The sequence below is a fragment of the Macaca mulatta genome, chromosome 18, assembly GCF_049350105.2.
Source record: "Macaca mulatta isolate MMU2019108-1 chromosome 18, T2T-MMU8v2.0, whole genome shotgun sequence".
Taxonomy (NCBI): Eukaryota; Metazoa; Chordata; class Mammalia; order Primates; family Cercopithecidae; genus Macaca; species Macaca mulatta.
Window position 1 is genome coordinate 44,485,319 of NC_133423.1, and position 27,467 is coordinate 44,512,785.

At 34.9% G+C, this 27,467-nt stretch overlaps 1 protein-coding gene across 16 annotated transcripts in view; it reads left to right on the forward strand.

The window, feature by feature from the left end:
• Window positions 1-27,467, forward strand: part of SMAD2 (SMAD family member 2) — a 98,171-nt gene that overhangs the window by 65,553 nt on the left and 5,151 nt on the right. For 7 of the 16 annotated variants that reach the window (XM_077974565.1, XM_077974564.1, XM_077974562.1 and 4 more), the window contains 6 exons: window positions 4,020-4,109; window positions 5,146-5,339; window positions 6,106-6,240; window positions 9,759-9,833; window positions 23,600-23,653; window positions 25,510-25,722. In XM_077974565.1, the coding sequence (XP_077830691.1) occupies window positions 4,020-4,109; window positions 5,146-5,339; window positions 6,106-6,240; window positions 9,759-9,833; window positions 23,600-23,653; window positions 25,510-25,722 (761 nt within the window). Of the gene's footprint in view, window positions 1-601; window positions 661-4,019; window positions 4,110-5,145; window positions 5,340-6,105; window positions 6,241-9,758; window positions 9,834-23,599; window positions 23,654-25,509; window positions 25,723-27,467 lie in introns of all 16 variants that reach the window. The other 9 variants (XM_077974571.1, XM_077974573.1, XM_077974570.1 and 6 more) reach the window with 2 other exon arrangements.

The window sequence follows — 27,467 nt, forward strand, 5'->3', positions numbered from 1 at the left end:
TTTCCTTTTTCAGGTAAAATTTTCACATGGTGAAGTGCACAAATTATATATTCGATTTACTTAGATTCAGCAAATGCATATACCAGTGTTTTAAGATAAAGAACGTTTCAATCATCCAGAAAGTTCTTTCATACTCTTTCCTAGTGGTTCTTCTGGAAACAACCACTGTTTGAAATTTTTCACTTTGAATTTGTTTTGCCACTTCTAGAACTTCATGTAAGTGGAATCATTCAGTGTAGATACTTTACTGTTCAGCTTCTTTTGATCACTATATTCCCAAGATTCATCCATGGGTCAGTAATTCTTTTTCAAGATTATTTTGCTACTCAGGATCCTTAGTATTTCCATATGCATTTTAGATCAGCTTGTCAGTTGCTACAAAAATATTTTTGCTGAAATGGTGACTGTAATAGATATAAAACAAATCGGCAACAATTCATTAGGGAATGAGGGCAGATGGACATCTTAATATTGACTCATCTGTGAATATGCTGTATCTCTATATACTTAGCTTTTAAAAAGTATCTTTGAGCAAAGTTGAGTTTGGGCAGAGTTCACAGTCACATTTTGATGTTTTTCCCTTGTGCCTCTTTCTTTACAGGGTATCTTCCTTCTTTTTTCAAACTCTCTGGCAGCCCCAAATGTGTCCTCTGATTCTAGGTCAGTAAAACTGCAGTTTTCTAAAAACAAACCCCCTGCAGTGTTCTGTTTGAATTCTAGTTGCCCTGCCTAGCTGTGACTGGGGAGTGCCCTTGGGTACACAGCCACAGAAATGCAGCTCTCATCCAGTACAGTTTGCAGCTTTAACGGGTGGACCTCTCTACAGCTTTTGTCTGTTTTTGATCTGTCTCCACTGTTTTCAAATAGTTGATTATTATATTTTGTTCAGAGTTTATCATTGTTATCTGAAGGAAAGTTAGCCTAATTGAGGCTGCTCTGCCATTACTGGAAGTAGAACCTCCATTCTGTTTTGTGTATTCTTTTACTAATTGCATACTGTTTTAATTATTGAGAATTTGTAATGTGCTTCAGAATCTGGTAGGACAAGTCTTTTCTTTGTTAGAATTTTTCTGGTCATACTTATTTATTTTGGCTTATTATAGTATTTGGACTAATACCTGGATTTTTAAAGCATTTATTTTTATTGAGATTGCATCAAATATATAAATTTGGTAGAATTAATACCTCTATGATGGTATCTTCCTGTGTAGGGTCATATGTTTTTCTTTTTGCTCAGTGCACTTTTGTGTTCTTTAGTTATGTTTAAAATGTTTCTTTGTGTAGTTTGACAATTATAATTACATTTATCTAGATGCTGCTTTATACAACTCTCACTATCTAAGGGGGATTGGTTCTAGGATTTTTCACTCATACCAGAATTAGTGGATGCTCAAGTCTCTGATATAAAAATAGCATTGTAAGGCTGGGCATGTTGACTCACTTCTGTAATCCCACACTTTGAGAGGCTGAGGTGGAAGGATCACTTGAGTCCAGGACTTCAAGACCATCCCTGGTATCACAGTGAGACTTTGTCTCTACAAAAAGTGTTAAGATTAGCCAACTGTGGTGACACACGCCTAAGTCCCAGCTACTTAGGAGGCTGAGGCGGGAGAACTACTTGAGGCTGGGAGGTCAAGGCTGCAGTAAGCCTTATTTTAAAAATAAAATGGCATTGTATTTGCGTATAACCTACACGTATTTTCTCATACTTTAAATCAGCTGTTCCCAACTGTTTTGGCACCAGAAGCCAGATTCATGAAAGACAATTTTTCCACCGTGGCGGTGTGGCAGTGGTTTTGGGATAAAGCCATTCCATCTCAGATCAGCAGGCATTAGTTAGATTCTCTTAAGGAGTGCCCAACCTAAAGCCCTCGCATGTGTATTTCACAATAGGGTTCTCATTCCTATGAGAATCTAATGCCACTACTGATCTTCCAGGAGGCAGAGCTCAGGTGGTAACGGTCTCTCCTTTGCTGCTCACTTCCTGCTGTGCATCCTGGTTCCTAACAGGCCGTGAACCGGTATCAGTCTGTGGCCTCTGAGACTCCTGCTTTAAGTCATCTCTATATTATGCATAATATGTAATACAATATAAATGCTGTATAAATAGTTGTTGTACCATATAGTTTTTAAATTTTGTATTTTTCAATTGTATTTTTTTTTAGTTTTTAAAATTTATTTTTGTTACTTTTTGATCCGCAGTTGGTTGAATCCAAGGATGTGGAACCCTTGGATACAGAGGGCTCTATGTTTTATTATAAATTGGTTTATTTTAAAAAATATTTTTTATTATGTAAACAGGTAATGATTTTACTAGCTAGATGCAAATTTGATATTTTAAAATAAACCTTTTTTTTTGTTAGGCATGATAATGATGGAACTGAGGCTTAAATATATCCTATGGCAGCAGTTGGAAAGTGACCAAATTAGGGTTGGGGTCTAGATCTGCCTGCCTCTAGATTGATTGCAAGTTCTTAACAATTACTGTTTATTCTTCTCTGATTCCTTTCAAGGATTAAATAAAGTACAAATTAAACTTCATGCTCTATTTTAGATTCTGGTTCTCATGTCAGTCCCAGAATAACTGGAGTGAAATGTTCTGATAGCAGAGCAGAATAGCCTCTTGCACTACACTTTTGTTAATTATTTTCAAAGAAGAGTCTGCTGTATACCATTTCTTTCATAAACTGAGACTTGCAAGTCTGTAGAATTTAGGTGATTCTATTGTGATTTAAACTACATTGTGCTATATGTTTCCAATAGATATTTGACAAATATCTTTTAAATAAACCATTAATGTCATGGTTTTTAAATCAGTATATCATTGGAAAAAAGGAAAAGGTCTAAGCCTTAATTTACCTGGCTTTTTCTGACTTTTATAGTCTGGTAAATTTTGCAGCCTGAAAAAGCAAGAGAATCTGTAAAATACTTCAATGAGGTGCTGGAAAATTTCTGAACAGGTTTTATTGTGAACTGTCCAGTCACTGTAGCCCCCAAAGCAGGGCATGACGTGTTCCTGCAGCCTGATAGCTATGTGACAGCACCTGTAGCACTAAAGCCAAGGATACCAGGTGGTTCTGTTGCCTGGCCACAGGAAGCCAGCATTTCTCACCATTGCCCTTTGAACTGTTGATCCAGTTAAGCTCACTAACAATGTGTAAATTTGAAATTTAATCAATTGCTTGGTTTATCTTCAAAAGATGTTTTGAAATACTTCTTTCTCCGCATTGAGGTTTTGATGATTTTGTAATATGTGAGAAATGGACTTTTCAGAAAAGTACAACTTAGTACTTGAGACACTGGCTGTCAAAGTTCCATTCCAGAACTTCCTTTTAAATTCTCTTTCCCTTCTCCCACTGACCAGAAGTTACTTCGAAATGAAGTAGAGGTAGGGAAAAAGGGAGAATTAACTCTGAGCTGTCCATATTCTCGAGGGAAATGTGGGAGAAAAATTTTAAGGTGGTATACTAAATTAGAATGACTTCAAAGTCTATTTCTTTGTTTATTCTAGAGATAAGAGAGCAACATAATTTTCAGTAAAACTTAAAAGTATCATGACCAAATAACCTGAAAATCTTAACTGTGAATGTATGTCTATTTTTATGGGGATTTTTTTCTATATTAAAATCAGATGACATCTGTTTTTAGATATTTTTTTTAAAAATTGGATTATAAAATGAAGCACTGTTAGTAAAGCTGATGGCAGAGGTTTTAGATCTTTTGAATAGAGGAAAGTGGTAAGGGCATTATAGGTATGATTCATTGAGCTAGAGGGCATTGGTGTTCACATTTTAGAAACATAATCATGACTTATCTGGAGTCACATGTTCCATTTTATTGGCTTCCTTCATATAGAAAATATAGTAACCAGCACTACATGCCTGTGAAAAAGTGAAGCAATTGTATATTTTCTGGGTGAAGGAAGTATTCTGTACATTCTCCATGTTTTACATCATGGTATTTTGAATAACCATGCTTCCATGTTCACATCAATTTTTTGTTTTTCAATTTATGCACAGCACTTGCTCTGAAATTTGGGGACTGAGTACACCAAATACGATAGATCAGTGGGATACAACAGGCCTTTACAGCTTCTCTGAACAAACCAGGTGAATATTCTGCCCTCTGTTGAATCCTAGAGATCTTGTGGGAGGGGGGTATATTTTGAAAGACCTATATGGGGTTGCTTAGTGTAATTTTGCCTAGGATGTTTCCTTAATGTAAAATAAGGCATAGCATTTAAAATATCTGCTTGCCAGTATAAAAAATATATTAAATGTTTCAGCTGATGTTTTAATCAATGCAATTCTAGTTTGAATCTTCTTTAAATTGCTGTATCCCCTAAAGAATAAGAATTTTGATAACTATATATATATTTTAGCTTGAGATCAGATTATAATCTGTTGTTGGCCTAATTTTTAAGTAGATACATGATCAGTTTTGCTAAATTTCTTGTTACCAAAATCTCATCTTTATACTAATAAATACATATTTAATGAACCCCTTTTATTACAATTAACAGTAGGTTAACTCATTTTTATGTTACTTTTTAAAATCACTTCATTCTCTTTTTTGCGTATATGGTATTTGTTCATTTCATCTCATCATATTCATCACCATCCACATTTATTTGTGAACTACATATATATACCTCAGTTCTCAAAACAGTCACAACTGGGTAATGAGTTGTAGTAGTCTGAGGAAGTTACTATCACATCATTGTTGGTATTTATCATTCTTCACACTAGTTCCTTTTTTGACTATTCAGTCACCTCCAGAATTAATACCCTTAGAAGCATCTCCAAAATGAGTTTGATTTTCTAAACATAGAAGTTAACGAAGTTTTTCAAGTGTAACTGCATAAACTCTATTTTTTTAAAAAATCAGTTTTTCCCAAGTAGTTAGCCTTTCATTGGCATTTGAGTCATTTATGTGACGTATTTATGACAAACATCTGCTAGTGCTGCTGCATACTTTTATCAGATCCATTAAATAGTACATTTTTCTTCTTGATTCTCACTAAAACTAACTAAATGGCTGTCATTCTTTTCTTTATGCTTTTGCTGTACTAATTTAGCCCATTCGACTACACTTTTTTTTTTTTTTTAAAGTTCCCTCCTTTGTTTTCCCCTTGCTTCCCGATAGGTCTCTTGATGGTCGTCTCCAGGTATCCCATCGAAAAGGATTGCCACATGTTATATATTGCCGATTATGGCGCTGGCCTGACCTTCACAGTCATCATGAACTCAAGGCAATTGAAAACTGCGAATATGCTTTTAATCTTAAAAAGGATGAAGTATGTGTAAACCCTTACCACTATCAGAGAGTTGAGACACCAGGTAGGAACAATGCAAGTTTTTTTCTTGGTTTTGAGTTAAATGCCTGAACTTAAGTATATTTAAGTAATCTTGTGACCCAGGAAAATTTTAGTGTAAATTCTAATAAATTACCTTAAATTGTGCATATTATTTGGTGGTAATTAAAATTTTTTTTATTTTTAAAAATTTTTAATGGGAAAACGTATCTTGGAAAGATGTGTCTGTTTCTTGGAGTAGCATGTGATTTGGCATGAAAGTGCATATCCAGGAAATCCTGTAGATTGGCAGTCTGCTTAGAGCTGTGCTGATGTGCTTCTACATGTCCCTGCTGCAGTAACTTATTTTCAAGCATTTTGCACTTGGAGTGCTTTTAGAAGTACTTTAATGACATCATTTGTATATACGCTGTTTAGTAAAGCTTGTAATAAGACTTCATTTAGTTAGCTGTCTACCTGAAACTATTAAAAAATATAGCAGTAGCTGTATTTTTGGAAATTTTTCTATATCTGATTGTACAGATAAAGACAATGTTAATTTTTCCAATGGGGATTTATGAACTTTTATGGTAATGTATTACCAGGATCACATTGTTTCCAAAAGTTTGAGATAAATTAGAACTTGGAAATTTGGATAATAGACTACATAAGTTAAAGCCGTAATCAGATTTGTCAGACCCTAACTTTAAAAATTAAGCTGCAACTTCTCTTCTTCTTGTTGAAACTTTAAAAAAGGTTCCCCCACTCCCCTTTGCTCTTTGCCATAACTAGGCTTTCTTGAACTTTTTCAGTTTTGCCTCCAGTATTAGTGCCCCGACACACTGAGATCCTAACAGAACTTCCGCCTCTGGATGACTATACTCACTCCATTCCAGAAAACACTAACTTCCCAGCAGGAATTGAGCCACAGAGTAATTATATTCCAGGTATGTTTGACTTCTGAATCTTCTAAAACTTGGATAGATACAAATGTTGTTCATAAGCATTGAAGTATTAGTGAATTGTGGTTTCACTTTTTTAAAAATGCTTTTGAGTTTTTAATAGAAAAATCGGATTTGTTGGGTGATTATTTTGTGAAATGTATAAGCCTAGTACATTAAACTTGTTTGGAGAAGAGTTTTACTTTATATTTCATTTTCTTTTGCAGTGACTTTAATCAAAGTACTGTGAGAAGCAGAAAAGAAAAGATCTTAGTAAGTTTATCTTAGTTGTTGAAGCTAAGCGAGATGCAGAATGTAAGCAAAACAAATGATGTAGGAAAAAAGTACCCCTGAAACACATGTAACTGAAAATCCACCCAGTGATCACTTTTTCTTAGGTAACTTCGTAATATTTAACAGAAATGTAACATTTCTATAAGAAATATAATACTTAGTTCTGTAGACGTAGCAGCACTTACATATTATACTGAACATCAGAAAACCTCTTTTCATTATGTTTCGTCTGCATCTTAGTGATTCCTGATGAAAAATGAATTCAGCTACATGGTTCTCAAATTTTGTTCTGATGTATTGTGTGATCCAGTAATACTCCACGATACGATATCTGGCCTTTCCGTTTTTTATGGTTTTTTTTTGGGAGAACGACTAATATTTTGTTACTTTTCTTGTATGTTTTCCTTTTTGTTTTGTTTGATTGATTTTTCTCCCTAGCAGAAACAGCATGATGTTAGGATGAGGATTAGATTAAGCTATCGTGTCTTGATTTCTTTCTTCCTTTTGTAATATTCTTCTATTCCACTCTTATTTTATACACTAAAAATATGTAAGGAACTTAAGAGCATTTACAAAATTTTTAAAATACAGTTTTAATACATTTAAACAATTATTTCTTTCATGTATCCATCATGGAAATAATGCTTATGCATTGAAGATAATTTTTTTTTTTTTTTTTTTTTTTTTGAGACGGAGTCTCGCTCTGTTGCCCAGGCTGGAGTGCAGTGGCCGGATCTCAGCTCACTGCAAGCTCCGCCTCCCGGGTTCATGCCATTCTCCTGCCTCAGCCTCCTGAGTAGCTGGGACTACAGGCGCCCACCACCTCACCCGGCTCGTTTTTTGTATTTTTTTAGTAGAGACGGGGTTTCACTATGTTAGCCAGGATGGTCTTGATCTCCTGACTTCGTGATCCGCCCGTCTCGGCCTCCCAAAGTGCTGGGATTACAGGCTTGAGCCACCGCGCCCGGCCGCATTGAAGATAATTTTTAAAATGTAAGGAAGAAAAAAAGAAAGATAAGAAAAGATAACTAAGAAAGATAAGTTTTTTTTTTTAATAGCTAGTTTTACAGATGGGAAGTGGTTTTTGATTGTTTTAGTTTGATTACTGTTTTATTCCAGAAGAGGATTTAAAGCTGCTTTTTGGGTTGCTAGGAAATACAAACTTACTGAAGTTAAGAGAGGGAGAAGGTGGGGTATAGTGTGATATACTAGGATGAGGGAAAACGTGGGACTATGAAACAGGGCAGTTGCCAGGTAGGAAAGGGAGTGGAGTTTAGTGAACGTTGGTGTGGGGAAAGGGAGGCATTTTAAGTCGTTAGTGTGGAGATTACCGTTTTTCAGCCAACAGTACTAACCTTAGGTATAAGCATGCAGTCTTACAGCATGCATATCCAGTAATTATTTGGAAGGATATTCACCAAAATGTTTAGTGGCTTTCACTCGTGAAGATGTTTGGGCTCATTTTTCCTGTCTTTTTTATTCTTTTAATTATTTAGATTTGAGTATTTTATAAAGTAGAAAATCAGAAGTGGATTATACCCATTTGCTTTTCTGGACAGTGGGGCTTTATCCAGTTTCAAGCAACAGCAAAACCAAAGGATTCATGTTTTATTCCACTTAAAATACATTTTAACGTTTTCTCAAAAATGCTAATAGCTTTATTATTTATTACAATGGAAAAAGTGCAGTAAGATAACGTATTTTAAGGTTCAGCATTTCTTTCTGATTAGATCTTTGAGATACTGGTTAAACTCAAAAAGCTTAGCACCATTTAACTTTATTAGCTTTAACTTTTAAAATATACGTAATGATATATACACTTATTTTTATGTTCTTTATTGTTTGCATATATGAAGCTAGTTTATTCTTAGAATTTTTGTATTAAAAATTTTGGGGTACTGACACTTAAATGAAAAGTTTGATACTTAAAGTTTGTGGTTAGCTTATTGAATAGATATTGTAAAAGGTTATTGAAGGAGACCCTTAACCTGTATCTTCCCTCTCTCCTTTTTTTTTTGTTTTTTGTTTTTTGTTTTTTGAGATGGAGTTTCGCTCCTTGCCCAGGCCAGAGTACAATGGTGTGATCTCAGCTCAACACAACCTCCACCTCCTGGGTTCAATGATTCTCCTGCCTCAGCCTCCCTAGTAACTGGGATTACAGGCATGCGCCACCACACCCGGCTAATAGTGTATTTTCTTTTTTTTTTTTTTTTTAGTAGAGACGGGTTTCTCCATGTTGGTCAGGCTGGTCTCGAACTCCCGACCTCAGGTGATCCGCCTACTTCGGCCTCCCAAAGTGCTGGGATTACAGGTGTGAACCATGGTGCCTGGCCTCTGTCTTTTGATAATTTTAAAATTCTGTTTGGATATGTGTCTGTGTTATCTTGAGTTGCTCAGAAGTGTTCAGCAGTGTAAATGTTGAACTGATGAAACTCTTTTGAACTTATTTTTCCTCCTTGGAATTACAGTTGATGTAATTGTATACATGTTTTTATTTTACATGCAGTGTTTTCAGCTATTCAGATGCCTTTCTGAATATAAATGTTTTATTCAGACAACATGGTGGAAATAACATGTTAGAATCCTAAAGTTTATTTTCGGGGAGCATTTTACCTCTTTATACAGTAGTCTATATTTGAATTGAATTTTTTGCTTCAAACACTTAGACTTTACCAGTTGGGAATCCTTGGAGAAATATACTTTTTAGGTAGAATTCAGTCTGGACCAATCTGGAACCATACTACCATATTTTACCCTATAGAACTTAGTATAAGTTGTAAGCTGTATTATTTAATACTTTTATAATCCAAAATCTTGTGTGTGTTTTTTATTTTCTAAGTACTCATAAAATAACGATGTTCATTAGATTAAACAACAACAACAAAAAATTGTAGTTATTAGTGGTTTTGCAGCCTACTGATTCAGATCTGGGGCATTTTTGAAGTTACATTTTTGGCTCTTGTCACAGAATATGTACATACAGGAATGAGCGAGATATGTAAATAATGTATATGTCCAGAGAGTAGGATTTTATTAAAAGTAGATGTTAAGGATTCACTGCAAAATTTGGACAAGATCCTGAATTATACACCTTCAGTATGCAATATTACTTTCTGTAATAATGTTATATAATGTTGTTATTTGTTATTTGGAGTGATTCATTGGTAGCTGGGAGAAAAGGTAGTGAGATTATGTTGCAGCTGTGCTTCATTTATTTTACACTTTTGTAGAAACGCCACCTCCTGGATACATCAGTGAAGATGGAGAAACAAGTGACCAACAGTTGAATCAAAGTATGGACACAGGTAAAAAAAAAGTCTTTGAAAATTCCTCAGTTATTAGATACACATTTCTTGTTTTGTTTAAAACTCAAAAAAGATGTTACTCTTAGAGAAGTTGAGAAACATACCAAAAAAGATGATCTTCTATCTTGATTTAACATACCTGAACTACCAAAGGGGTCCATGTTGTCCCTGAAAAATTAACGTATGGTACTCTGCAGAATAATTATTTTTTAATTAGAGTAAATGAAAATTTGAAAACATGCACATGCTTTTATTTCTTTTTAAATATTTGCTTCTGTTGAAAGTTTTAGTTAACCCTATGACTAAGTATCTCTCCATGATACAAGACCATAATTACTCAAATAAGAGATTTTCAGAGGAATTTGGGGGTGAAGGATGAGGAACAGCTTTTCACTGCTTTTTTTAACCTAATAGTGAGTTTTGAATTATAGTAGATTAATTTCTTATACTTAACTATCAACTCCAAACAGTGATGAAGAAAAAAATTAAAGCTTTAAATCATGTCTTATGTAATAAAATGTATAACTCAGCAGAACTAATAAATTATCAGTGAAATCACTTTGATGTCATTGTAATTGTCCAGTTTGATTCATTTCACTCTATCTGTATCTTAACTATTGGACACCTTAATATTACAGCCTGATAGATTATACCATCATCTTTGTCCACATCTCAACACTAATGCATTCTTGGTTATGATAATCTAAATTAATTTTTAAATGGATTAACGTTGGTGGGGGAAGGAGGGGTTACAATAATTCTGTTGTTTAAATCTGTTTTTTAGACTCCCAGGTAAAGAAGTTTCTGCTGTAGCTAATCATACATTTGGGTCTTTACGAGTACCAGATAACTAAGAAAGGTAGATAATCTAATGAACATTGGAAATGACATGTTATACATCTTAATGCAAATATCTTAATGCACATGATATTTGACTTTCCACATATGTTTGCTGAAATTAGATGTCAACTTTCTTCTTGAAGCAGTAATATTCTTTTTTGCCTGTGATGGACAGCTGTTACTGTGACATTTAAAAGTGAATGATAAGAAAAGATACTGAATGTCATAAGCCACAATGAGATGCTACCTCACACCTACTAGATGGCTATAATCAAAAAAAGGACAATAACAAATGTTGGTGAGGATGTGGAGAAATTGAAGTCCTCATGTATTGCTGGTAGGAATGTTAAATGGTTCAGCACTTTGGAAAAGTTTGCTGTTCCTCAAAAAGTTAAATATAGAGTTAACATATTGTGGCCAGCTATGTACCCAAGTGAATTGAAAACATGTCTACTCAAAAACTTGTACATGACTGTTTATGCAGGCGTTATTCTTAATATTCAAAGTTAGAAACAACTCAGATGTCCATCAAATGATGAATGGATAAATAACATGAGATATGTTTCTGCAGTAGAATTATTCAGCCATGAATAATTCATGCTTCATGAATTAGCCATGAATAATTCAGTACTTCATGCTGTACTTCATGATAGTACAGCATGAAGTGTGGTACATGATAGTACAGCATGAACTACTGTGGTACATGTGGTACATGATAGTACATGATAGTACATGATAGTACATGATAGTACATGATAGTACAGCATGAAGTGTGGCAACATGGATGGACCTTGAAAGCAGTATGTTAAGTGAAAGAAGCCAGGAAAAAAAGGCTGCAGGGATTCTAATTAGTGCACAGACACCTATTCAACAATATAACTGAAACCACAAATATGAGTATTGGTTATGTATGATAAATGAATCAAAGTCAAAAATGGAGAACAAACTGAATCAGTCAGCTAAAATAATTGCAGTGTTGGGGCTAACTTTGAACCCAACCTAATATTTCTGTTTCAGTGGAGCAATGTTACTGGCTTTCTGGATGACATGTTTAAAATTACTGTATGACAATGGGAATATGTGATTCATGAGATGCCAACAGTTGGTTTGGCTGCCAGCCTCTTAACCAATATCAGTTTCTCTCTCGGGGCCATGACAGGAAACACAATTCTGACTGATGCAGGGCTCCAATTTAGAACAAAGTTGGCCACCTCTCTAACTCTGGTTCATACCTTCCAGAGGGAAGGACATAATTAAATTCATCTTCCATAACCTGCTGGGAAAAAAAATGAATTGAAAAAATTTTAAAGGGGCAACCAGAGGATAAATTAGGCATAATAAGTAATTATATGGACAAGCACTTGTTACTTTTTTCTTTTTTTTAAATTGAGATTTCTCTGATCAAGACTTTATTCTTCCTTTATAGTCTTGTGGACATTAGAGATCAGGCTGGACGTCGTAAGAAATTTAGAAGTTTGATTAACCTCTGTAATACTGTATAATCAGTCCCTTTTCAAGTCATGATTTTTATGAACATATTTATTCTAACAGGTATATAGAGAAATAGAACATAATAGATCGTAAGATGTGGATTTCGTAACTCACAATTCAGTTTTGTATCTTCTACATACACTGTGCTTGGTCCAAGATATACAAAGAGACTTAAAGGGTTTTTTAATCTGCCTGTGTCCCAGAAGATAAAATGAGGTCCTGACCTCCCATGCCTCAGAATATGGCCTTGTTTGGAAGTAGCATCTTTGTAAAGGTAATTGTTTAAGATGAAGTCATACTGAAATGCGATGGGCCCTAATTCTATATGACTGGTGTCTTTAAGAGATAGGGAGGAATGTGCCATATGAAGATGGAGGCAGGTAACTGGAGTTAGCACCTGCAAGCTGAGCAATTCCTAGGATAGTTGGGAAACCCAAAAGCTTAAGAGAAAGGCATGGAACAGATTCTCCCCTTGAGCCTTTGAGAGAGCATGGCTTTGCCGACACCTTGACTTGGGACTTAGGTCTTCCAAAGCTCTGAGAAAATAAATTTCTGTTGTTTTAAACCACCCAGTTTGTGGTGTTTTGTTAGAGCAAGCCCTAGGAAGCTGATACAGTGAGTATTAAGATTTTGAGAGTATCCTACTAGTATGTATATTTAATTATTTGTAAGTTATATACAGGCACTTCATGTACATTTTAAAATATATACAAAAATTAGAAATTGAAAGATGAGATTAAATAGAAAATACGTTTTAATTTTTTCTTTTTGTAAACTAGTAGTTTTGTGTACTCCTAGACAGTGTTCACATACACTCCACTTACAAGACTGCTTTTCTTAACCAAATGCATATAATCAAAATAGCATAGTGAGACTCTGAGCTTGACTACTTGAGTTTGAAATGTTCCTCTTCCATATACTAGCTAGGTAGCCTAGTTTTTAAATCTGTAAAATAGGGACAATAATAGCATTTAACTCATAGAGTATTAACAGGTCTTATATTTATAAGGCATCTATGTGTTCCTAACCTGTAATAAGCACTGTATGAATGTAGTTAAAGAAAATGTTAGGAGGAGTTAACCATTAAGAAAAAGGAAGATAGTGGATTGCACAAAAATTTGAAGGAAAGTGAAGACTTGAGATCCAGACACAGAAGCACTTGACCTTTGTTGTTTAGGATCATCTCTATAAAATAGGAAAGTAAGATTTTTGTCAAAAATGAGGAGTCAGGTTTGACAACTTCAGGATAAAAGTCTTAATAACAATGCCTTTTCTCTGCCATGTGTTAAACAGTTTTTTATGTAGATGTATATAGCATGTCTTTCATTAGATGAATTTTTTAGTATTTTATACTTTCAGTGCTGTTATACACATTTTTGTTACATTTTATTTTCCAGTTGTTCCTAGGATATGGGAAGTACTTGATTTTTGCATATTAATCTTTTCTCCTGTATTCTTGTTAAATTGACTTTTTGGTTCTAGAATTCTGTAGATTCTTGAGGTTTTCTGCATACACAACCATGTCATCTGTTGATAAGGACCGTTTTTCTTTTTTCTTTTTTTTTTTTTTTTTTGAGACGGAGTTTCACTCTTGTTGCCCAGGCTGGAGTGCAGTGGCACGATCTCGGTTCATTGTAACCTCCGCCTCCCAGGTTCAAGCGATCCTCCTGAGTAGCTGGGATTACAGGCATGCACCCCCTCCCCCAGCTAATTTTTTGTATTTTTAGTAGAGATGGGGTTTCTCCATGTTGGTCAGGCTGATTGCAAACTCCCAAACTCGGGTGATCCACCCGCCTCGGCCTCTCAAAGTGCTGGGATTACAGGCATGAGCCACGGTGCCCGACTGACAGTTTTTCTTTTTTTCCCCCGTCTTTATGCTTTTTTCTTTTTCTGTCCTAAGACCTACAGTAAACTGTTGAATTTATAAGAATGGACATTTTTGCATTGTTCTGATTATAGGAAGAATACATTTCGCAATTCCCCCTTTAAATATGATGTTAATTGTGGATATTTTGGAGATTGTATCTGATTGAGGAAGTTCTTTTTCCTTTTTGTTCTTCATGTTTTAAGTGTCTTTTATGAATGGCTGTTGGATTTTGTCCAGTGTTTTTTCTGCATTTATAAAGGGGATCATATAGTTTCATGGATTTCAATTGTTTTATTTTTGAGAATTTTTCCATCTATGTTTATGAGAGATTGGTCTGTAGGGTTTTTCCCCTTGTTGTGTGTTCATTAGTTTTAATATCATAAAATGTGTAGGAAAGGGCTTTCTCCTGTTTTCTGAAAGTGTTTCTTTAAGGTTGGCATTATTTCTTTCTTAAATTTTTGATAGGGCTGGGCATGGTGGTTCTTGCCTGTAATCCTAGCACTTTAGGAGGCCAAGGCTGGAGAATTGCTTGAGCACAGGAGGTCAAGACCAAACTAGGGAACAAAGCAAGACGCCATCTCTACAAAAAAAAATTTTTTTTTTTAATTAGCCAGGGGTAGTGGCATTCACCTGTGGTCCCAGCTACTTTAGAGGCTAAGGTGGGAGGGTCACTTGAGCCCAGGAGGTTGAGGTTGCATTGAGCCACGTTTGTGCCGCTGCACTCCAGCCTGGGCAACAGTGAGACCTTGTATTCAGAAAAAAGAGATTTTACCAGAGAAACCATCTCTTGTAGGAAAGCGTTTTTTAAATTGAGGATTGTTTACATTTTTAATTTTGTGTATGTATTTGATAAACTTGTATTTTGTTAGAAATGTGTTCATTTCATCTAAGTTGTAGGATTGATTAATTGAGACAGGATCTCACTTTGTTGCCCAGGCTGGAGTGCAGTGGCCTGGTTGGCTCACTGCAGCCTCAACCTCCCAGGCTCAGGCAGTCTTCCCCATTATAGCCTCCTGCGGAGCTGGGACCACAGGAGCATGCTACTGAACCTGGTTAATGTTTGTGTTTTATGTAGAGATGGGATTTCACCAGGTTGCCCAGGCTGGAGAATTTATTGATACAAAGTTATTTCTGATATTTGTTATTCCTTTCGTGTATGTGAGATCCATTTTAAAATTTATAATGTTAGTAATTTGACTTTTTAATTTTTTATTAGAACGTCTTGCAAGGGATTTATCAGTAGTCTCAAAGGACCAATTTTTTGTCTTGTTCATTTTTGTCTTTGTCTCTTTTCTGTTTTGTTTGTATTCATCATCTTTTTGTCTACTTACTTTTCATTTAATCTGCTCTTTTTCTGTCCTCTTGTGGTATACATTTAGATCATTGATTTGTTTATAATGTAAGCATTTAAAGCTATAATTTTCCCTCTAAGCTTTATGTTAGCTCTATATTACAAAGTTTTTGTTGTTTTTTAATTATCACTTAATTATTTTCTAATTCTTCTTGACTCATGAGTTATTTAGAAGTTTGGGTTTTTCTTAGGAGTGTGAGGATTTTCTAGATACTTCATTGATTTTTAATTTAATTCTGTTATAGTCCAACATATAGTGTGTGTGACTTTAGTCCTTGGAAATTTATGAGAATTATTTTATGCTACAACATGTAACTTATCTTGATAAGAGTCCCATATATAGTTGGAAAGAATGTATATACTATAGTGTTCCAAATGTCATTTAGGTCCAGGTGGTTGATGGTGTTTAAATCTTCTTAATTCTTTATGATTTTTTAAAAAATCTCCGTATTTTGTCAGTTATGATTGGTGTTAAAATCTTCAGCTCTGATTTTAGAGTCATCTGTTTCTGCCTTTAGTCCTGTCAGTTTTTGCTTCATGTATCTTTAACCTCTGTAATTAGAAGATAATACATTTAGAATTACTACATCTTCCTAATGAATTTACCCTAATTATAAAATGCATTTCATATTAACATCACCATATCTTCTTTCTTACCTCCGGTTACATGATATATTTTTAATTGTTTCAGTCTATCCGAATCTTTATATTTATAGTGTGTTTCTTGTGGCCAGCATATTTTTGGTTTCATTTAATCTAACAATTTTTGTCTTTTAGTTGGAAAATTGAGTTCACTTATATTTAGAGGAATTATTGATACTGGGTTTAGGCTACCATTTTGCAATTGTTTGTTCTCTCTGGTTTTTGTTTATCTGTTTGTTTTCCTGCCTTTTAGACTAATCAAATAATTTTTGTTTCATTCTGTTTACTCTCTTGGCTTTTTACCAATAACACAGTATTATTTTCTCAGTTGGCATTCTTGTGATTACATTGTACTTATCGTGTTATACCTAGAAGATTACTTAAGTTGTAATATTTTACAATGTCACGTAAAATTTAAGAACTTTACACCACTCTAATTTCATTCATCCACTTCTGTTGTTTGTACTATTATTGACATATATTTTACTTAATAAAAATGTATAAACCCCAAAGTACAGTGTTATTTTTGCCTTTTTTTTTTTTTTTTTTTTGAGATGGAGTCTCCCTCTGTTGCCCAGACTGGAATGCAGTGGTGTGATCTTGGCTCACTGCAAGCTCCACCTCCTGGGTTCGTGCCATTCTCCTGCCTCAACCTCCCGAGTAGCTGGGACTACAGGTGCCTGCCACCACGGCTGGCTAATTTTTTTGTGTGGTTTTGTTTGTTTGTTTGTTTGTTTTTGTATTTTTAGTAGAGACGGGGTTTCACCATGTTAGCCAGGATGGTCTCGATCTCCTGACATCGTGATCCGCCCACTTCAGCCTCCCAAAGTGCTGGGATTACAGGCGTGAGCCACTGCGCCTGGCTATTTTTGCTTTTGATATCAAGTTGATTTTTAAAGAAAATTAGAAGGGATAAAAAGGAGTGTTACATTTACTTACATATTTACCACTTTTGCTCCTTTTTGATGCTTTTTATTCCTTTAACTACAGGACATTTCCTTCAGTTGTTTTAGCACTATTTTGTAGAGACTCTCCTTTCTCCATTGATTTACATTGGCTCCTTCATTGAAAATCAAGTGATAATATGTATGTGACCCTGACTTTGGGTCTTCTTTTAATCCAATTAAATGAATTTTTCATTTCAGATCATTTATTTTTTAGGTATATAATTTCCATTTTAAAGTCTTTGATAATTTATGTCCAGTTAATATGTAACATGGCCTGCTTTTGTTGACTGTTTTATCTCTTGATTATGGGTCATTCTTCCCCCCTCCATCTTTGAATATCTCTTGTTTTTTAATTGGATAGTGGGTGTTGTATATAAAATAATATTAGAGGCTAAAATAGATACACTGTCTTTGGAAAGACCAACTCTTTTCTCTCTCCAGTTGCTAAGTTGAAGAGCTGATTCTTTCCCTGCCCTTAGGATTTGAGTTGGAAAGGTGATAATTTGGTGCTTTAATATGACATCACTCAGGTTTCAGGGAGGGTCAGTTCCCTACCTTATCAGGACTTTCAGATATGAAAATGGCAAGACTGCATATTCTCATTTCTTTCCAGCCTTGCCCAAGACTTCCTGTGCTACTATGTACTCAGCTAAAGACATGTATTGGAACCGACTGGTGAAGAGGAGCTCTGTGCTTACAGCTTCTTAGATTCCCGTCATCTGTGCATGGCCTTTTGAAATTTTAGTTGGCTTCTCCTTTGGCAAGCGCAGTCCTTTGCCTGTGTCCTGACTTGGCAGTTGCTGTCAGTAGTGAAAGTGATTACCATTCTGTTAACCAAAGAGGAGCTCATCCCTCTCTTTAAATTAGTTCATACGGACTTACTTGGATCTATATCTATATGATAACTTTAAAGAAAAATAGGATTTTTTGTTTGTTTATCCACTATTTTCTTACTGCTATTTCAGAAGCAAAGATTTTCCCCAGTCTTCTACATACTAAGTATAAGGGGAACTCTGTAGGAGTTTCTAATAAAAACAAAAGCAGCCTTTTTTCTCGTTATGAACAGAATTATGCTCATAGAAAATTTGGAAATATATAAAACCTAAGATGCTATCACATTGGGGATTAAGTTTTTTAAAACAAGAAATGAGAAAATGGTCATTCATGCATTATATATTTCATAAGCTGAATTTGACAATTATAATGTTGTCTCACTTTGGCAGGGAAGCTTAATCTCTTATTTCTACCATTATTCTATGTCACATAAAAGTTAAACAGTGTTCTACACATAAGATTATGATACAGCATTTCGAATTATACAACAAATGGATGTTCATTATAAAAAATTAGATAGCATAGGCAAAACAGGAAAACTTAAGCATTACATATAATTGCATCTAGCAAAAAATTAAAATTTTAAAAGGTTCAACTTTTACCAGAAATTTTAAAAAAATGCTGTCACGAACCTATTAAAAAATAGCTAGAAAATGACAGAGAAATTCAGTAGGATGTCAGATTCTAGAGTTCCTGTTCTTGTTTACTACACTGTATCTCTGGCTGGTTTTAGGTGACATGGGGGATAAATGGGTGCTTTTGATACATATTGCCGAGGCTTAGAATATGACTAGTGATCATATTTGGGATAAGGTTGAAGAAGCAACCCAGGATGATTCCCAGTTTTCTGGAAGGTTTGTGAACACTTGTGGTCTGTATTCAGTAAATTAGACTTTTTAAAACGTACATTTTTATTGTGTATGTTTAAGGTATATAACGTGATATTTGGTGTATGTCGTGAAGTGGTTATTGTAGTCAACTAAATCCATCATCTCACATAGTTACCTTTTTATGTGTGTGATAAGAGTACCTAATATCGACTCAGTAAATTTCCAGTATACAACACAATATTGTAACTGTAGTCCTCAGGTTGTACATTAAATCTCTGGGCATATCTTACGTATCTGCAACTTTATACCCTTTGACCTATAATCCCCCAGTTTTCCCCTAACCTGTAATCACTATTTTATTATTTTTCTATGTATTTGGCTTAAAAAAAAAAAACCCACATATGATATTATGTCATGTTTCTTATTCTGTGTCTACCTCATTTCCCTTAGCATGGTGTCTTCCAGATTCATCCATGCCAGAAGTGGTAGGATCTCCCTTTTTAAGGCAGAATAACATTCAATTGTGTGTGTAACCCACCATTTGTTTATTCGTTCATCTGTTGATGGGACACTTGGGTTGTTTTCTGTATCTTTGCTATTGTGAATAAAAGCAGCAAGAGAAAAAGCAGTGTGCCACGTAACAAGGGAGTCTTCATTAGTCAGTCAGATTTTTCAGCAGAAAAGTTTGCAGGCCAGGAGAGATGAGTGGTGTATTTAAAGTGCTGAAAGAATTAAAAAACAAAACTGAAATTAGCTGGATGTATTGGTACGCACCTGTGGTCCCAGCTACTCAGGAGGCTGAGGTGGGAAAATTGCTTGAGACTAGGAGGTGGAGATTGTAATAGTAAGCCAAGATTGTGTCACTGCCCTCCAACCTGGGTGACAGAGTGAGACCTCGTTTAAAAAAAAAGTACCCCTGCCAACCGAGAATACTATAATCAGTAAAGCTGTCCTTCAAGAATGAAGGAGAAATAAAAAATTTCTCAGACAAACAAAAGCTGAGGGAGTTCATCAGTGCTGGTGTGGTGAGGATGGGGAGCAACAGGCACACTCATTTATTGCTGGTCAGAATGAAAAATGGTATAGCCACTTTGGAAGATAGTTTGGTGATTTCTTACAAAACTAACCATATTCTTACCATATGGTTTAGCAGTCTTGCTTCTCCTTGGTATTTACCCAAATGAATTGAAAACTTAGGTCTACACAAAAACCTGCAGATGGATGTTCATAGTAGCTTTATTTATAATTTCCAAAACTTGGAAGCAACCAAGATGTCTTTAATAGGTGACTAGATAAATAAACTGATACATCCAAGTAATGTACAATAGGTCCTCAAGTAATGTCATTTCATTACAATGTTGATGATTGGGGAAATTTGGTTTTGTTGTAGTTATCTTGCTTAAGTCGGGTTCCAAAAAACCTGTGGAAGATGTTAAATGAAGACTTACTATATATGACATTCTGGAGAAGGCAGAACTATGGAGACAGTAGAAAGATAAGTGGTTACTGAGGCTTTGTGGGAGGGAAAGAGGACTAGGTGGAGCACAGGGCATTTACAGGGCAGTAAAACTACTCTGTTTGATACTGTAAATGGATACACATCATTATACGTTTGTCAAAACCCAGAAAATGTATAACATAGTGAGCCCTAATGTAAATTATGGACTTTTGGTAATAATGTGGTGTAGGTTCATTATTATAACAAATGGACCATTGTGGTTTGCGGATGTTGATAGGGAATTTGGGGAAGCAGGGCAGGGGTCATGTGGAGCTCTTTGTACGAAACTTCTGTTCAGTTTTGCCGTGATCTTGAAACTACTCTAAAAAAATAGTATATTTTAAAAATTAAAACAATTTAATGTCACCTTAAAAGATATAACAGATTTTTTTTAAAAAATCCTGGGTATTTGCAAATAGATGACAAGTCAAAGAACTGATTTTTAAGTTTAAAAACTTACAAATCAAGAAGAAAAAGATAGTTAATAGAATTGGCTAAAAGAACAGGAATACACTATTTACAACAAAAACAAGAAATTAAAAAATTGCTCCCTTAAAACCTATCATATTGGCAGATGTCAACATGTAGTGACACAGTGTGAAGAAACACTAGCTTTTAAATTCTTGATGAGATGAAACATTTTTGAGAGGGTATTTTGGCACTTATAAAAGTTTAACACATTTCATTTGACATTTGTTAATTTGTCAAAGATTTGAAAAATGTATCCCACAAATATCTGTAAATTTGTATGCGAAGATACATGCACAGGGATTTCTCTGGATGGTTTAGCTGTAAGTAGACACTGCTAATTCACAGTGGATCTCAAATAGGATATTTATATTTCTCCTAAGTGGAAGGCCTGTGGTCGGCGAGGTTTCAGTAACAGCATTTATGTATGAATAAGTCATAGGCTAATCATTAGTTACTTGCCTCTGGGTTTTTAAAAAATTTTTTTTAAAGGCTTCTATTAATTGCTAGCTTATTTTAAGTTTGTAAAATTTGTCTTTTTTGTAATCTGTAATTCTAACTTACCCCATCTGACTGAACGCCTGTTAATTTAAATGATCCTACTGGTCATTTCTAAGTGTTTAATAGAGGAGTAAACAGTTAAAAGATATTAATAATTGTGCGGTTTCCTCCATTTCTAATAGTGGCTTTGTTTATTTTATATTGGCTTCAGGAAACAGCAGTGAATTTTAGCTTATTGTTCCAAATATATTTTGACCTTTCTTAGTTGTACCTGTTGTGACTTGCCAACAGATTTTTCAAACTGAGAAAAAAGGAGCATAATTATGTTGTGGAAGACTGTTCTGTCTTGTAAAAAATAAGCATCTCTTCTCTGTTTCTGATTCATTTATTTATCTAGGGCTGCTGTTTCACCTTTATTGCCTGGTATTTTATGTCATGGTTATAATGGTGTGTGGTAGGGAGGAGGTGTGTAAGACAGTCTGACCTATGTTACTCTTTTTTTTTTTTTTTCTCTTGAGACAGAGTCTCGCTCTGTTGCCCAGGCTGGAGTGCAGTGGGATATCCTCAGCTCACTGCAACCTCCACCTCCTGGATTCAAGCGATTCTTCTGCCTTAGCCTTCCGAGTAGCTGGGATTACAGGTGTGCACCACCACGCCCGACTAAGTTTTGTGTTTTCAGTGTGTTTTCAGGGGTTTCACTGTGTTGGCCAGGCTGGTCTCAAACTCCTGACCTTGTGATCCACCCACCTCAGTCTCCCAAAGTGCTGGGATTACAGGCGTGAGCCACTGTACCTGGCCTGACCTATCTTATTCTACAGTTATGCTCTTGGTATACATTTGAAGCTTGGGTCATGCTCTTTTAGGTAACTTTCCCTAAACGTGTAGAGAATGATGATCATAAAACATTTTTTATATTTTTAATAAGATTATTTAACAACGCTTACAGCAAATGTGTTTTAAAATTGAGTTGCATGGAATTGAGCAGACTAGTCGCACCTTGATTTTTCATCTGTTGTCTCTGGTGGTTCTTATTTTGTATATTTGTGCCCCCTTACTTTCTTGATTAGATTTAGCCTGTTTACCCAAAAGAAAAAACATCATTTTCTAAGAAAGTGTAATTTACCGAAACTGACTCCAGAAAATAGAGCTATCTGAACAAGTCACCCTTCATATAATAATGTCTCATAGTAAACCCTAGAAAGTTACTAACTATAAATGATTTCACAGAAGAATTCTACCAAACTTTTGAAGAATATGCTGTTATAATACTGTTTAAACCTTTTCAGAGGATAAAATTGCTAGATTGTAATAACATTGACCACAAAGCCTTACAAACATAGCACTCATGTAAATTTTCAGGCTCATATTGCTTGAGACTATTGATGCAAAAATCCTAAATAAGTATTTCATTGCTGTCAGCCTCAAAGCCAATGCCATGCTTAATGGGAAAAATGGTAGAAACATTACTCTAAAGTCAAGAGTAAGATACCCACCATCATCACTGTTTTATCCCAAAGTGTGACAGTAACCCAAAGATGATTGATAAATCATGTAGAAGGGTTTTTTTTTTTAGTGCTACATGATCAAAATTAGGATTAAGAGTCATAAGACCAATGACTAAATATTTGTAACTCATACCATAAGAAGTCTTGTATCCCTAATATATATAAAGAGCTTTCGAATGATCAATAAGAAAATGATCAACATCACAGAAAAAAAAAAGAATAGGCTATTACGGAAAGGAAATACAGTGTAAACATGTGTAAAGCTACTCAAAATTAAAACTGTACTTGTGACCATGTTTTCATCTAGAAGCAATAACACCACAGGCATCCCTTTACTATGTTCTGACTGGGAATGTAAACTGGTACAACCTTGATGAATGATAATTTTACCCAAATCTATCAAAATTGCAAGTGCACAAACCTTTCGACCTGGCAGTTTCTTTAAGAATGTATCCTTCAGATGTTATTGGAAGCATGCAGAATGGTCAAGATTAGTTATTGCAATCTTAAAGCGTTGGTTCTTGTAGCAAAAGATTGAAAATAGCCTGAATATCCATCAATATGGGATCCCAATGTTATATGACTAATAACACATTGTGAACAATCTGGTAGAATAATATAGAAGATCAAAAATGGTTACCTCTTGTGTATGAAAAGAAAGGACACAGAACAAAAATGTATTTGCTTATGTGGTTCATAGAATATTTTGGAAAGATACCTAAGGAACTGTCAACATTAAGTATCTTTGGGAAGATGAACTGGTGGGCTGCAAGCCAAAACTGTTGCACCTTTTATACAGGAACCCCCCACCTTTTCTCCCACCCACCCCCCACAAATTAAATTTAAGCACTATATATCCTGAATTCTTGGTATTTAAATTATCTTTGTATTATTGTTGATAATTATTACCAGATAAAACCAGTTTTATGATTACTTGATCAGAAGTTCTGGAAATACTTCATTTATTTTTAAATTAAATCCTTTTGTTTTAGGCTCTCCAGCAGAACTATCTCCTACTACTCTTTCCCCTGTTAATCATAGCTTGGGTAAGTTGCAAATACGTTCCCCTCATCATGTTTATACTGTATCACGTACTTAATAATAAAAATCTTCTCTAGGAGTTATTTTTTATATATCGGAGAAAAGGATCCTAATGAATAACCAAATAATTATGTGTGTGGTTTACAATAGTGCTTTTTAAAAAGAATATTGATGCCATCCCTCAAAATTATTAAAAGTATTTTCTGCTGACACACATAAGAAATAGGTATAATCTTTTTATTATTGAAATCGTATTCCTCATAGAAAATTATGTAACCTATTATGGCTAGATTTTTATGGTTATGTTTTATGATGTAGCAATTAACAGGTATGGTATTACATATATATACACATTGACAAAAATATGTATATGTAGTATGGGGGTTATATATGTATGAGAGTGTGCGTGTATATGTACAAATGTGTATGTGTATGGTCCCTTCATAACCATGAGTTCAACCTACAGATTCAACCAACTGCAGACTGAAAATACTCGGGAAAAAATGAAAATAACAATATAACAATAAAAACTAATACAAATTTTGTTTATTTAATTTTATTTATTTTTTGAGACAGAGTCTCGCTCTGTCGCCCAGGCTAGAGTGCAGTGGCGCGATCTTGGCTCACTGCAACCTCTGTCTCCTGGATTCAAGCAGTTCTCTGCCTCAGCCTCCTGAGTAGCTGGGACTACAGGTGCATGCTGCCACACCCAGCTAATTTTTGTATTTTTAGTAGAAACGGGGTTTCACTATGTTGCCCAGGCTGGTCTCAAACTCCTGGCCTCAAACGATCCACCCACCTCGTCCTCTTAAAGTGCTGGGATTACATACGTGAGCCACCGTGCTGGGCCCAAATTTTAAAATACAGTATAACAACTATTTGTATAGTATTTACATTGTTAGGTATTATAAGTAATCTAGAGATGATTTAAAGTATACAGGATGACGTGAATTTAAGTTACATGCAAATACTATGCCCTTTTATGTCAGGGACTTGAACATCTGAGGGTTTTTAGTTAGGAGGAGCCGGTCCTAGAACCAATCCCCTGCAAATGACAAGGGATGACTATATATACATTTCTGTATTACTATTATTATTTTTGCTCTCATTTTACCCTGCTATTTCACAATTTCTCTTGGGTTGTTATATGTTTGGAATTTTACACAATTATGAGGTTTTTTTCTTTTGCAGTATTCCTATGTTTTAGTCAAAATTGCAGAAGCTAAATACATAGTTTTCCAGTGAAATAAGTAGTCTTTTGACTCTATGGTCTGTTTCCACTTGCATGATCTTTGTGTGTTACTGCTTTCTGGTTCTCATGTGTGAGTGGATTTTCTCTTTTTGTAGCTAGGGTATCTCACCAAGAATTTGATGTTAAAATAGACAAATGTAAAAATATGTTATATTTTGTATCCTTTTATTATGTCTATTTTTCTTTGTGTGGCTTTTGACTCGTTAATCTTTGCATCGGCTTTATCTTACCCCACGTTAGCTTTTTTATGTGCTTTAGAAATGCACCAAGTATGGCAAGTTGACTGACTTTGCCTATGATTGTTTTGTATTTGAACAGGAGCTAGACTAAAACTACTGGTAAAACAAAGAATCCAACAAAAAGTTATTTAATGACATGGGGGAAATTTGAAAAAATCTGGTATGATATATGAAACTGGAGTTTTGGGTGAAAAATATTGAAAATCTGGTATGATCTATGGAAACCGATTATGTCTACTTCCTGAGCTTTTGCCAGTGCAGGCTGGCATAGAGCATGTAAAGATGATTATATTCAGTCTAATTTTGGCTTGAATTGTTCACACATTTCTTCCTTTTATTTATTTTTTATTTTTATTTTTTTCTTTTTCAGACTTACAGCCAGTTACTTACTCAGAACCTGCATTTTGGTGTTCAATAGCATATTATGAATTAAATCAGAGGGTTGGAGAAACCTTCCATGCATCACAACCCTCACTCACTGTAGATGGCTTTACAGATCCATCAAATTCAGAGAGGTTCTGCTTAGGTTTACTCTCCAATGTTAACCGAAATGCCACAGTAGAAATGACAAGAAGGCATATAGGTATGTTTTTTTTTTTTTGTTTTTTTTTTTTCAGTTCCTTTATATAGCTTCCAGGTTTTTTCCCCTTTGGTGAGTTTATATATTAAATGAAATCTGCTTGCTGTTCATCTGAAATGAGATATCTAAAACAAGAACTGCGTTTAATATAGTTCAAAATATAATTCAGGGACATCTCAAAATGTGGTCTGCGGACTTCGGGTAGTCCCAGAAACCCTTTCAGCTAGTTTGTGAGGTCAAAGCTATTTTCACAGTAGTACCGAAATGCTGTTTGCCATTTTTACTCTCATTCTCTCATGAGTGCACAGTGGAGTATTCTAGAGCCTACATACGTATGATTTTGCAGGAGATGAAATGTAGATTTGATAGTGAGACTCCAATTCTGTTACACTAGACATTAAAGAGATTTGCAAAAGGGTGAAATGTGGCCACTGTTTTTTTTTGCTTTGGAAATACAGCTGTTTTTCATAAACATTGTTTATGTTAATATGTAATGGATTTATTATTTGATTTTTAAATGAGTTTTTTAAATCTCAGTTTTTATATCTAATATGGTCATTTTCCATAATATTCACATAAACAAAAGCTCTTGGGGTGCTCAGTATTTCCTTAACAATGAAGTGAAAAAGTGTGAGAGCCATTCATAATTGAACATCATTCTCATCACCTTAAAGTAACTTATTTTAACAATAGTTTGCTTCTGTTTTTTTTTTCTGATTAACCATCACCTCCTGTGAGAAGTAATGCTGGTTATCAAAGGCTGATTTTGATACTGCAAAATGATAATGACTAGAAGATCTATTACTTGGTTCCATGTGGAAGTTCTCAAATCTTGCTTGATGTATAAATTTGGATAGTCTTATTAAGATACCCAGTGGCACTGTAGGTGCTTTAACTAAAATAGTTTTTTGTTTTTGTGTCTTATTTGGGGTTCTGCAAAAAAATTTAATGGGTTTTTTCCTGCCCTATTCTCTTCTCCCTCCAAAGTTTTAGATTGCTGTCATTATTAGATTTTTTTTAATTTTTGATTTCTAGTTTTATAGGTGATTTTGATAAGGGAATATAGCCTGAAAAATCTCTACTTTTGGACTTAATGTTTTTCCAATGACCACATGCATAACTATTTTACAAATATTCCATAGTCTTAACAGAACCAGCGTACCAGGTTCTGTATTTATTAAATCTGGAATGTTAGTTGTTTTATTAGTTTTCTTTACTGTGTAACAAATTACCGCAAACTCAGTGGCCTAAAACACCAATTTTTTACCTCACAGTTTCTATGGGTCGGGAGTCCAGTCATGGGTTAGGCGGTCTTTTCAAGGTTTAACAAGGCGAAGATTGAGATATTAGCTGGCCTGTGTTCTTATCTGGAGCTTGAGGTCCTCTTCTAAGCCCACATGGTTGTGGCAGAATTCAGCTCCTAGATGCCACCTGAATTCCTTGTCACGTGGTGCCATCCATCTTCAAAGTCAGCGATGGAGAATGCCTCTTGTGTTGAATACTTCTCATGCTTTGCATCACTACCCTATGACAGTCTAGTCCCTTTTAAAGGATTGCCTGATTGAGTCAGGCCCACCAAATATAATCTCCCTTTCTTAAGGTTAACTGATCTGCTGCCTTAATTACATCTGGAAAATTCCTTAACAGCAGCACCTAGTGTTTGATTAATAGAGAATGTATGTGCATCTCAGGGCTGAGACTCTTAGGTGCCGTGTTAGAATTCTGCCTCTCACAATTTTTTTTTTTAA